General features: G+C 40.1%; 1 protein-coding gene across 1 annotated transcript in view; it reads right to left on the minus strand.

Annotated features, from left to right (window-relative positions):
- Nucleotides 1-13,686, minus strand: part of Ubn2 (ubinuclein 2) — a 70,802-nt gene that overhangs the window by 30,563 nt on the left and 26,553 nt on the right. Inside the window, 2 exon segments of the mRNA XM_027391481.2 lie at nt 1,512-1,641; nt 6,860-6,930. Coding sequence (XP_027247282.1) covers nt 1,512-1,641; nt 6,860-6,930 — 201 coding nt within the window.

Here is a 13,686-nt window from a genome sequence, read left to right on the forward strand (position 1 = left end):
CTGTGACTGTGCCCTGAACCCAGGCTTGAGACTAACAGCCTCTTCCTGAGCTCCCCCTCCCTCTTCTGGTGCTACGGTATAAAATCAGCCCAGGAAAAAAAATGAAGAGCCTTCTGACCACCAAGCCAGCTCTCTGTGTTGTTAATCCAGACACCCTCCGCAGATTCTCGGTTCCAGGCCATGTGGGAGCAGAAAAAAAAAAAAAGCCGGGGGTGGTGGCGTCCCAGCACTCAGGAGGCAGAGGCAGACAGATCTCTGAGAGTTTGAAACCAGCCTGGTCTATAAGAGCTAGTTCCAGAACAGCCTCCAAAGAGAAACCCTGTCTCGAAAAAACACTCCCCCAAAGATATATTTAGAACATGAAAATTATGATTAGAAAGCACTTTAATCTATTCCATGACACCAGTTAATAAACTGAGCACCTACTGGTGTCTGGAAGAAAAGTCTCAAGACTTAGTATTAAGATTTATTAAAGAAATTTGTAGTTAAGATGATCCAGTTGAAGAGAGGGAGGAGGGATCATATGAACAAGGAGGGGTCAAGACCATGATGGGGAAACCACGGAGACGGCTGACCCAAGCTGTGGGACAGAACTAGGCCCTCTGAATGTGTGTGTGTGGGGGGGGGGAGGGGGGCAACCCACAAACAAAAACAGGCAAGATGGTAAAGTCTACAATCCCAATGTAAACTAGAACAGAATACCTTCTCAAAAAGGAAAAAAAAAAAATTTATACTACACAAAATGGTGTTTTTCTGGGCTGGGTATGGTGGTACATACCTCTGCACTGCTGGTGGATCTCTGTGAGTTTGACATCAACCTACTGTATGTACATAGTGAGCTCTAAGCCAGCCAAGGCCACACCATTCTCAAGAAAAAAAAAAAAAAAAAAAAAAAAAAAAAAACAAACTAAAAAGTGTCTCTACTTCTATTTCTATTTTATCAGCTACCCATTTTTGCCATTTGAATTTTGGCTCCAATTGCCAATGTCTGAAGTTGCCATAAAAAAAAAAACATAAAATATGAAATAGAAACACATTTTTTTTGTTCATTAACCTGCTTTGAATCAAGAAAGAACTATAATTTTTCACCTCAAAAGAAGTCTTTGTTAACAGATTTTGGGGCCTTAATCAAAAATTCTGTTTGCTGTACCTACTACATTGACTTTGTAGACCAAGAATCTATGCCTTAGAAATCAGTACTTTCATCTAAACCTATCATCTGTTGAAGTATTTCTTTAATTGTGTGTGCCCGCCCATGTGTTGTTCGGGCTGTGATCTATTTGTGGAATCTGGAGGACAATTTTGCCAGGCTTACTCGGCAAGTGCCTTTACCTACAGAGCCATCTTGATAGCCCTAAGGAAGGGGCTCCTAATCACCTTTAGTACCATACTAAGATTATTAAACATGCGTGATAGGACTATCAAGTGATGTGTGTGCAAAGACTCTGAGCAAACATTTTCTTGTTTACTGGTTACAAAATCTAAGACAAAGATATTACTCTTCCACTTACCTGGACATTAAGATGTAACTTCTTTAGACGTTTTACCAGTGTTTCTTTATTGCATGGCACAAATGCTTCAAGATGGGAGTAGACACCACTACGAATGACAGGGCCTAGTTCTTGTAGCTGTAACTCGATGCTGACCAAAAATAAAAACAAAACACACAACAGTAAATAACATAAAATCCTTTTTACACACTATCATACAAGCCAGAAGGTGGTGCACACCTTTAATCATAGCATTTGGGAGGCAGAGGCTGGTGGATGTCTCAGTTCGGGGTCAGTCTAGCTTAAAAAGTGAGTTCTAGGACAGCCAGGACTACACTGAGAAGCCCAATCTTGAAAACCAAAAGCAGAGAAAGAGGGGGGGAAGGGGGAAGAGGGAAGGAAGAGAGAGAGGGAGGGCGCAAAGGCAGGTGTTTTTGGAATTGCAGTCCCCACAGCACCAGTCCTTAAGGTGTCTGAAACACCCAAGCCCTGCACATACAGATGTGTGCACATGCTATTGCTCATTTTTGTCTCCCTTATTATGCCTGTGACACAGCTGTGTATTTAATAGTTTAGCTTTCTTTTTGATGGACCAGCCTGACTCCATCTTGTTACAAGGTCAGATAAGTTCCCTCCTGTTTTCTGTAAAACGTAAATTTCAGCATGTCTTTACCCATTTTCTGGAACTGGACATGTTCCACACCCATAACCTGACTTCCACAAGCCGTCAAATAATTTTGAGAATTCTCTACAAAGTTCCCATGTAACCAAAAACCTCAGGAAACCTCCTAGCCTTGCAGTTTGGGCTGGATAAGCCCCACTTTCTTCTATGTTCAATGCTATTTTCTCAAACCTGTCTTTAAGGAGATAGCACTGTCTGACAGAAAATAAAGCTTGGTTTATTTTGGTTAATTTGACCAAAAAGTTTGGTTCGTTGGTCTTCATTCTCATTTAGTGGGATTAATATTTTTTCTTTTCTCTCTTGATGTCTTTTTTAAAAGTAGAGCAGTAAAGTTTGTAGTAATTACCATATTTTAGCAGAGATAAACTATTAATAAGGTGTCTCTCAATATGGAAGGTTTATTTGGCAGCTGCTACTAAAGAAAAATAACAACAGATGTTAGCTTGAAGGACATTATCACACTGGGGCTCTTAGTTGGGCTTGGTGGTGAACATTTTTAATTCTACTCAGAATTCCAGGCTAGCCTGGTCTATGTAGGAACTCCAGGCCAGTGGAGGATACATCGTGAGATCTTGTATCAAAACAAAATCAACAACAAAGTAAAACAAAAGTGGTGCTCTTGGCAACAAATTACGTCCAAATCATCACAGATAATTAAGTACAGGAAACTAGACAGGGACACTTCAGAAACCTTCCCATATCAAATAAATTTATCACCTCTAAGATATATTGTAATTTCAGCTGGGCAATGGTGGTACACACCTTTAATTACAACACTCAAGAAGCAGAGGCAGGTGGATCTCTATGAGTTTCAGGCCAGCCTGAGGTCTGCAGAGTAAGTTCCAGGACAGCCAAGCTACACAGAGAAACCCTGTCGTGAAACCCTCCAAACCCCCCAAAAAGATTTTATTGCAGGGGCAAAAATAACAGACAAAAAACATGCTCTTTAGAATTTGTAAAAGGGCTAGGTGGTGGTGGTGCATGAATTTAATCCCAGCACTTGGGAGGCAAAGGCAGGCGATCTCTGTGAGTTTGAGGCCAGCCTGTTCTACAGAGCGAGTGCCAGGACAGCCAGGTCTATGCAAAGAAACCATGTCTTGGAAAATAAAAACTGATAAAAGAAAATCCCTGGTATTAGAAAAACTAAACAGTGAATAGAGGATTAAATGCAAGAGCCCGTAAGGAAATGATGCCGTGGTCATGAGTGCTATGCAGAAACGCTTGGCTGGTAACATTTGGCTAGACAGTTACTAGGGGCCTAGGCTCTGAGTAGGAGGACTTCAGTCAGGACTTGCCATATGGTTCAAAAGGGGGTCGAGACTAAAAATAAAATACAAATCCTCCAAGTACTAAGAGATGCCACAAAAGTCTAGACCTACTTAAGGAAACACTTTAAAAAGTCACTGGTTTCCAAAAAGGTTAACTAAGACAGGGGAAAGCTGACTCCCTGAGGACAAACCAATTGTTAAGTCCTCTCTATACTGCCATCAAGTCACTACTCATTCAAAGAGCACCAAGGAGATGGCCAGCCAACAGTCATGCCTAGTGCAATCTGAGTGGAACTGAGACAGCCAGAAGTCCATTATCTATTCGAAATGCTTACATCAAGGAACAGGGAAGGAGACCAAGCAAGTGGACTGTATGCCTGTTCATTCAGCTCAAATTCAACTACCAGGAAAAAATGGTGAACCAATAAAATAATTTCTTCTTCCTCAACAAAAGGAAGAAATGGTGAGGTCAATATACCTGAGTAATGTTACGGGATCACACATGCTACTACAAGAACACTCTGGGGGACTGGAGAGATGGTTCAGCAGTTAAGAGCACTGGCTGCTCTTCCAGAGGACCTGAGTTCAATTCCAAGCAACCACATGGCAGCTTAGAACTGTCTGTAATTCCAGTTCCAGGGGCTCTGACAACCTCACACCAATGCACATAAAAGAAAAAAAAAAAAAAAAAAAAAAAAAAAAAAACCACTCTGTCCACAAGAGTAAGGCATGTGGATTTATGACAGAGACAAAAAAAAACAGAAACGACAAGTGTCGATAAAGGAAAAACTTCAACTCTGAGCCTATGGGCTTGAAGAACTGAAGGCTCACCTTTTATGAAAAGAGTGTGTGCGTGCGCATGTGTGTGCAGATCTCCATAGTTCAGCAATTAAGGGCACTTACCCTCTTTCAAAACACCAGGGTTTGATCCCCAGTACCCATATGGTGGATAACCGCTGTTTGTAATTCTAATTCCAAAGGATCTGATACCCTCTTCTGGCCTCCTTGGGCACCAGGCACATGCATATAACTGCATGGTGCAGTTACAAATGTGCAGGCAAAACACCCACACACATAAACTAAAGAGAGACCAGAGTAGATGGGCTTCCCAATTCAGAGATTTGTCTGTGACAGAAAGGCAAAGAATGAAGACAGAAGTCTGTCAATGGAACTCTAATACTGTGCTTACCTGTGCAGCCAGAGCACAAGGATGGGCTCTTGACTCCCCCTCTTACAGAAGAGTGACATGGAAAGGGACAAAGGGAGGGAAGGGAAGAGGGAGAGAATGGAAAGGCCAGTCTTAACCTTGAGGAAAGAGCTCCTCTAGTGGAAATAAAATGGCTAGTGAGATCGGATGTGGGACATCTCTAGTGAATCTGGAGCTTAGAAGCAATGTCATGTACCTCTTCCAAGTACACGCATCCAACCTGGAGACCCCTGACTCAAACAAAGAACTCTCCTGCCACTCTGTTAGTTTAAGGAGTCTGTTTTTTAAGTACCAGGATAACAGAAACTGTAACTAACTCGAAGTAATGAAAACACACCCTTTTATATGGAATAGCTCTATTACAGATTTCTGTGACAGGAGTTTGCTTGTATCTTCCTATCTGATACTAAAAAATACCAGAGCAGATCAATTACTTTCATCACACAAGTAAAATCTGCTTCTTTTCACATGATCGCACTTTTGCCTAATTCTGCCTGCAATCAACTGTATTCTTAAATCATATAACCAACAGTTAAAACTTATGAGACAACCATTTTACAAATACAGCTTATTTGGCTACAACCTTCAAAAATGCAGATTCACTGATATCAAACTTGTAAAATTGATGTAAAATTGACACTAAACCTAAAAATCTGCTCATTTAAATATAATCCATGTCATGAGCCTTCACCTTTTTTACCTCAATCTGATTTATAGTTTTCATATAACCTTACAGCCAAGATTTCTTTGGTTTTTCAAGACAGGCTGTCCTCAAACTAAGAACTCCACCTGCCTTTGCTTCCCAAGTGCTGGGATTAAAGGTGTGTACCACCACCATGCCTGGCTCCAAGATTTCTTGCTTGAACCATAGTTTCCATTTGGCTATAAATTTAGTACGAAATTATAATTAACCTCACTAAATAATTATGGAATCATTTGTCTCAATGCTGAGTAGTAGAAACAGGTGGACAATTACACCAATTTGAATAAATATTCGAAACTTTCACAGACATTTTTCATATAAGGCGACACAAATACACCTAGGACCAGCTGAACAGTCAACCTGCACAGTAGTCACCTGCTCTAAAAGCTAGAAATAATAACAGCTATGACTACTGTTAGTAGTGTGGAGTTGGTACCCAACAGGAAAAACTGGTAACTCTCACAAGTCAACTAAAAAAATACTTAAAAACATGTATGGGTGTGCATACATATGTACCATGGAGTACCTGAGGAAGTCAGAGGACCAATTGTAGACTTGGTTCTCTCCTCCAACCATGTGGGTCCCAGGGATCAAACTCAGGTCATAAGATATGGCAGTAAGAACTGTATCCATTGAGCCACTGGTTTTCACAGGGCAACTGTGTGCATGTAATTAGCTGGGTTTTTTTGTTTTGTTTTGTTTTGTTTGTTTGTTATTTTTGAGAAAAAGTCTCATATAGCCAAGGCTAGTCTATAACTCCATACCTTAGTATTATCCCTGAGGATGACCCTAACTTTCTGGGTCCTCCTGCCTCCACCTGTAGGGTGCTAGGAAAACAGGTCTGAAGCACCTCACCCAGTTTTATGCAGGACCTTTATAAATCAATGGCAAGAACTGTACCAGCTGGACTCGGCCCCAGCCACTTATTATGACTATAGTGAGCTGGGTGACGGATGCAGGTGCAGGTAAATGCAGGCCCCCAGTGTGGGGAAGTGAGGAGATAATTTTGGGGTGGGTCTCTCGGGTTCAAACAAAGAACAGGCTTGCATAGTAAGTATTTTCTACCTGAGCCATTTCATCAGCCCTCAACTGTATCCCAAGCTAGCCTCAAACTTGTAGTTCTCTTGCCTCAGCTTCTTGGTGATGGGATTAGAGGTATGCACCACCACTCTCTGCAAAGTTTATTATTAATTAATTAGTTTATTAATTTATTTGAGATAGAATGTTAAGTAGGTCAGGCTGGCCTTGAACTCACAAAGTAGCTGAGGATGACCTTTAACTGTTCATTCTTCACCTCCAAAATGCTGGGATTACAGAGGTGTACCACACCACACCGTTTATGCAAATCCAGGGCTTACAGCTACAGCCTCAGCAGCCTGTCAGGTTTTTGTTTGTTGTCTTTTCCTTTGAGTTAGGAATTGAATCTAGGGCCTCAGAAATGCTTGGCAAGTATATCACTGAGATTATTTCCAGTCCAGGTTTAGAAAGAAAAAGATAAAAATCACTTACTCCAGAAGAATATTATTCATATCTTGTGTGAAGAATTTTTTTCTTCCTTCTTCATCAAAAAGTTTGGCAGCCTAGAGAAACATAAATCAGACAGACAATATAATTCACAACAAACAATTACGGATATGAGATATGAATTATATAACAACAACAACAAACAACAATAATAATAATAATAATAATCTTCATTAGCAGTAAAATATCACAAATTTTGATGTACAGTCAGGCAAAGCCATTTGAGATCCAAGTCAACAGGCTACCATGTATGTTGGCTGCAGTGGCTTAAAAAGCAGAGGCTTGTTCTATAACTTGGACATTCAAAATCAGTTCCACTAGGATAAAATCAAAGTGACAGCAGGGCTAGGCTCTCTTTCAGACAGCATTAAAAAAAAAAAAAAAAAAAAAAAAAAAACTGGAGCTAGAACCCCCGAGAAGCTAAAAGCAGAGCATACAATGAGTCAGTATGGCACACAGAACTGACAGAACCACTTGAAATTAAGCAACTTTTCAAGGGCCATTTGACTAACAGCCACAGGGAAATACTATACCTAAAAAGAAGCAATGTGGAAATGCATTAGCACTGCCTATTTTTAGACTTAATCATCATCAAAGGTCATGAAAAGTCTGAAACTCAAAACTATGAGTTAATCTTGTGACAGATAAAGTGCTTGCCAAAATGCCTAAAGTACTGAACAGACGTTGCATTTGAGTGAAAACACATAAATGATCTCACTCTTCTCTTCCTCCCTCTCTTACACACACACACACACACACCCCTACTTTTCTTTGTTTTTAAAGACATAAACTCCCTATGTAGCCTAGAGCTTGGCAACCCTACTGGACCAGATTCCAGAGTATCACCCAGCACCCCCCCCACACACCTGAGGATTTCTGTAGGATCCTGTAATTATGTCCACTTTAAACTTCATAATCTGTTTGTTTGGTTGGTTTTTTCAAGACAGGGTTTCTCTGCAGCTTTGGAGCCTGTCCTGGAACTCTCTGTAGTCCAGGCTGGTCTTGAACTCACAGAGATCTGCCTGCCTTTGCCTCCCCAGTGCTGGGATTACAGACATGTGCCCCACCACCTGTCACAAACTTTATAATCTTAAATGTGATTAAATATTAGACTTAGCCAAAAATCAGACTTAGTATTCAATGTCACAAACATGTATCTTAGTATCTAAACAAAATGCCTGGCAATAGTACTTCTGCTCCTGTCTTTGATGCATTAGGACTTCTGCTTTATGTCATTATTTAAACTGCTGGATTTACCTGCTGATATCTACCTACATTACCTTTCCTGTGCTGAGTGACATGAGGACCCTTACACATTAGGTAATTTCCCAAACACTGAGTAAGCTAGCTACCAGCCCTCAAAACACAATTTTTAAAAACAAGATTATTTCAGTTTCCTAAAAAAACAGTCCTTGATAGTGGGTCTATGAACTTTTTAACTTTGTATTCTTCTACTTAATTATATAGTTCATGCTCATTATCATATAGAATCTACATAAACAGCCAGGGGCTGATAGTATACCCCCCCAATCTTACAAATAACTTAGAAGGGTTACACGAAATGCCAAATCAAATTACTATTAAGTTATGCAGCCAAGATTTAGACTAAGGTCTTTGTAAACTGCTAAACTCCACACAGCACAGACACTGGCTGACTGCAGTAGTCTGGCTTCTACATAATTAAGAGCAATTAAAAAAAAATCACGGAATAAGCAAAACTATAAGCCTGAGAATAACATTGTCACACTTTATTTCCTTTTAACCTGATGATCAGAAGCAAAAGAGTTTTTAACTTGGAAACTCTGCCATAATCACTTATGGCAAACAGGCTGAGGAAGTCAAAGGCATAGCTAATGTTAGGATGCACAATGATACAGGAACTTAAGCAAACCAGGGCCACCTCTACCAAGCTTCCGAAGTGTTTGACAACTTCACATGCTTTACAAAGAAAAGGCAGAGTTGGAGACCAGCCTGGTCTACAAGAGCTAGTTCCAGGCCAGCCTCCAAAGTCACAGAGAAACCCTGTCTCAAAATCAAAACAAAACAAAAACAAAAAAAGGCAAATTTCCAAGACATGTTTCTTATGAAGATCAGGCATGTGCAGGGGACAGAAATATACAAAGAAAGGCAGAATAAAAATTAAATTTTAGAAAAAAGGACAAATTTAAGTCAAAATGTTTATCATGAAAGGATATTTATTCATTGCAAAGTAAAAAATGAACAGCAAGAAGCTGCTTATCAGTCAGACACAAATGTGTGAGCTCAGGATAAATTTTTATCTTGAAGAAAAAGCAGTATCTTGTATTTCAAAGAAAGACACAAAGAACTCATGGATATTGGAACAAGCTTTCTTTATGGAGACCAACCAGCTACCAAATCATGACATGGAGACGTATTATTAATTATGAATGCTTCGCCTTATCTTATACTGTTTCTAGCTAGCTCTTCTAACTTAATTTAACCTATTTCTCTTCATCTACATTTTGCCTTGGGGATTTTTACCTTCCGTTCTGCCTGTGCTACTCCATGTCTGTCTGTCTGGCCCCTGGTGTCTCCTCCTCTTTCTCCCTCCTTCTCCCCTCAGTTTTTGAACCTAGATTCCTCTACTATTTCCTTCTGTCTGCCAGCCCCACCTATTCCTTCCCTACTTGGCTATTGGGTGCCCAGCTTTTTATTAGACCAATCAGGTGCCACAGGCAAGCAAGTAAAACAAATGTAACACAGCTGGGCGTTGGTGGTGCACACCTTTATTCGTAGCACTGAGGAGGCAGAGGCAGGCAGATCTCTGAATGAGTTGAGGTCAGCCTGGTCTACAAAGTGAGTTCCAGGACAGCCAGAGCTATTATACAGAGAAACCCTGTCTTGAAAAACCAAAACCAACAAACAACCAAAAAAAAAGTAACACATCGTTGCTTAGTTAAAGTAATATTGTACAACAGGGTATAACAGTAAGTGAATCCTACTATTAATTTCTTACTAGGGGCTTAGGAAAAGGCTTTATTGACCCTGTCGTGGCCACTACAGAGACAGGTATCTCTTGATTTAAGATATCACAAAGCTTTTTAAGACCAGAGCATGTCCACAGCTACCCTGAAAGTGTATAAAAAATGACAGTGTGCATGCTATGCAGTGCCACTGTCGTGACTTTGAATTTGGGCAACTTGAAAATTAGAAGGCGTAAAAAAAACAAACAAAATAGATGGCTTTGAGAATACCATTCAACCATGCTGTACCTTAATTGAATTTTGGTTTGTTTTATTTTTGCTAAATAAACATTACCTAATATTACTAATATTACCTAATATTACATCTTGATAATTTGAATCACATCACCAGTGTTTTTTAAAATCTAGAAGAAACCCAAGAGATGAGGGATGGGGCAACAGGGAATGAAGAAAGTGTCAAGGAGAGAGAGGAGACTTTTGTTATTTGCAAGACATGTGCTCCTGCTGAATTATTTTGCCACTCTCCACTTCAGTTTCTTAAAGGAAAATAATGCTTTCACTTCATATACAGGACTGTCAAGAAAACTGAAGAAAAAGCAGCCTCAAATTAAGAGTTATGGCTATACTCAACAGTGCAGTGCCTGCCTAGCATGCACAAAACCCTGGATTCAAATGCCAGAACAATCAAAAAAGACAACCAACCAATCAAACAACCAAACAAACAAAAACCATAAACAGTACGCCACCTGAGGAGGCCTGGGCAGTCTATGGGGCCTCTGGCAGTGGAGCCAGTATTTAGCTCTAGTGCATGAATGGACTATGGGAGCCCATTCCCTATGGAGGGATACTCTCTCAGCCTAGACACACAGGGGAGGACCTAGGTCCTGCCCCAAATGATGTGACAGACTTTGATGATCCCACATGGGAGGCCTCACCCTCCCTGGGGAGTGAATGGAGGGAGGGATCAGTGGGGGACATAGGAGGATGGGAGGGAGAGGGAACTGGGATTGGTATGTAAAATAAGATTGTCTTTAATTTAAATAAAATAGATATGTCCAAGGAACTAAAAGGAGCTATGAATAAATGCTGGACTGAAGACTGCGAAAACACAAAGAGCCAAATGAAATGAAGAAAGAACAGAATTTAATAAAGAGATAAGACTTCTAAAGAAAACCCAAACCAAAATAAAATTTAGTAAGTCAAATGAAAAGCTAAATGGAGAGCTTTTTAAAAATGTGATCAAGTGGAAGAACATTATGACAACGGAGAAGAACAAGAAGAAATGGTAAATCTAAAAGAAAAAGAGAAACACAGAAAGCAGATGCAGAACTGTGGCGCGCTACGAAAAAGCAAACCTGGAGCTGGAGAGCTGGCTCAGCAGTGAGAGAGCACACACTGCTGCTGTAGAGGGAGGGCCTGTTTCATTCCCAGCACTCACATTAGGTTTGCTTTGAATGAGCACTGCTCTCATAGGCTCATATGTTTAAGCATTTTGTCCAAACGTGGTGCAATTGCTTGGGAAGCATTAGGAAGTATGAACTTGCAAAGAAGAGGTATGTCACCCGTGGCACGCTTTTAGGCTTCAAAAGCCTGACCATTTCACAGATCACTCTGCCTTCTGTTTTCTGATAAGGATGTAAGCTCCCAACTATGCACCAGTGCCATACAGTCTGCCTGCCACCGCCATGATGACCATGGACTCTAACTTGCTGAAACTACATGTAAGACCCAAATTAAATATTCTCTTTTATAAGTTGCCTTGGTCATGGTATTTTATCACACCAATACAAAAGTAACATATGGGGGGCAGGGACAAATGCCTTTAATCCCTGTGATTGGGAGCAGACCTATGAGTTCCAGCCTGATCTATAGAATGAGCTCCAGGAAAACCAGGGCTACACAGAGAAACCTTGTCTCAAAAAACAACAATGAAGAAGCAGGAGAGAGAGGAAGAGGAAAAGAGAGAGAAGAAAAAAAGAAAAATCACACATTCAAATACAAGGGCATCCAAAACACTCCTCTGGCTTCTGAAGGCATTGCATTCATATGTATAGCCTCACTCCCCCCTCCCCCCCCCCGATATTTACACACAATTGAAAAATAAAGCAAATATTTTAAAAAACATTTGCTTTGCTTTGCTTTGGTTTTTTGTCGTTTTGGTTTTTCAAGACAGAGTGTCTCTTTCTAACAGCCCTGGGTGTCCTGAAACTCACTCTGTAGACCATGCTTGCCTCTGCCTCCTGAGTGCTGGGATTAAAGGAGTGCACCACCACTGCCTAACATTTTTTGGTCTTTTAAGGCAGGGTCTCACTATGTAAACCAGTTAGTCTTCAACTCAGAGATCCACCTGGCTCTCCCGAGCACTAGGATTAAAGTTGTGTGCCATCAAGCCCCACCTTACAGAAAATATTTTCAACAAAATCATAGGGAAAAAATTCACAAATTTAAGATGCCTACCAAAGTGCAAAAGGCAGAAAGAACACCAAACAGGACCAAAAAGAAGACAACATGTATTAGTCAAAACACTCAATATCCAAAACAAAGAAAGAAAACTGAAAGCTGCAAGAGAGAAGCAAAGTCTCATATAAAGGCAGGCCCATGAAAACAGCAGCAGATTTTTCAATCGAAACTATAGAGCCAGAAGGGCTTGCACACATGTTTCACAAGTCTGAGTCCAGCACAGATTTGTAATAATCAAAGGAGAATGGAGAACTTGTCAAGATGAAAGGCGGGTTAAAAGGATTTATGATCACCAAGCCAGTATTATAAAGGACAGAAGAGTTAGGCATATTCAAGTAGTAACAGAATACCTAAGAAAACAAACACAATAAAACCAACAAAATGACAGCAATCAATACACATCTTTCAAGGATAACTCTAAACATCAATGATCTTAACACCCCAACCAAAAGACACACACTAGCAAATTGGATTAAGAAACAGTATCACTTCACTGCCTCCAAGAAACATAACCTCACCACCAGAGACAGAAGTCACCTTAGAGTGAAAGGATGGTCAATAATACATCAGGCAGACTTCACACTAAAGTAAAGGACATACTGACCAAGGGACAATCCATCAAGACATTACAATCTTAAATACATATTCAGTAATTTGGGAATACTCATCTTTACAAAGCAGATACTTCTAGATGTAAAGTAACAGATTAACACACACACACACACACACACACACACACAGGCAGACTGTTAGTTCAAGTGCTGGGATTATTGTGTGCCACCACTGCCTGGCCTCTATGGCTAACAAGTGTGGTTAGCTTTGCACTCTGATCTTCAGACAAGCTTTATTTGTTAGATCTACACCTGGTGCACAGACATACATGCAAGCAAAACACTTCATACACATAAATCCTAAAAATTAAATTATGAAACTTATATAAAATGTTATTTGTAAGGGAGGGGTTGGCAAGATGGATCAGTAGTAAATGGAATTGTTATCAAGCCTGAAAACCTGAGTTTGATTTCCAAAACTCAGATGCTGGAAGAAAAGAATGGATTCCTGCACGTTGTCCTCTGACCCCTACCTCTGCACTATGAACATTTGGGTGCAGACACACATGCACACACACGCATACAACCAAGTAAGAAGAAAACTTTGTACGGTAAAGTGAAACAAAAAAGAATCAACTATAGGAAGGGACTTGAAATAAGCTTGTTCCCTAACTAGAACTAATAAAATAAAATAAAATTAAAAAAAAAAAAAAAGAATCAACTATAGAGCTTAGGAAGTGGTTCAGTGGTAGAGTGATTATCTACATGCATAAGCAAGCATTAGGATCTATCCCCAGTAGGAGAAAAAAAAAAAAGAAGTGTATAGTATATCCATGCAAATTTCAATAAAACACTT

This window comes from Cricetulus griseus (genome assembly GCF_003668045.3).
Source record: "Cricetulus griseus strain 17A/GY chromosome 1 unlocalized genomic scaffold, alternate assembly CriGri-PICRH-1.0 chr1_0, whole genome shotgun sequence".
Classification (NCBI taxonomy): Eukaryota; Metazoa; Chordata; class Mammalia; order Rodentia; family Cricetidae; genus Cricetulus; species Cricetulus griseus.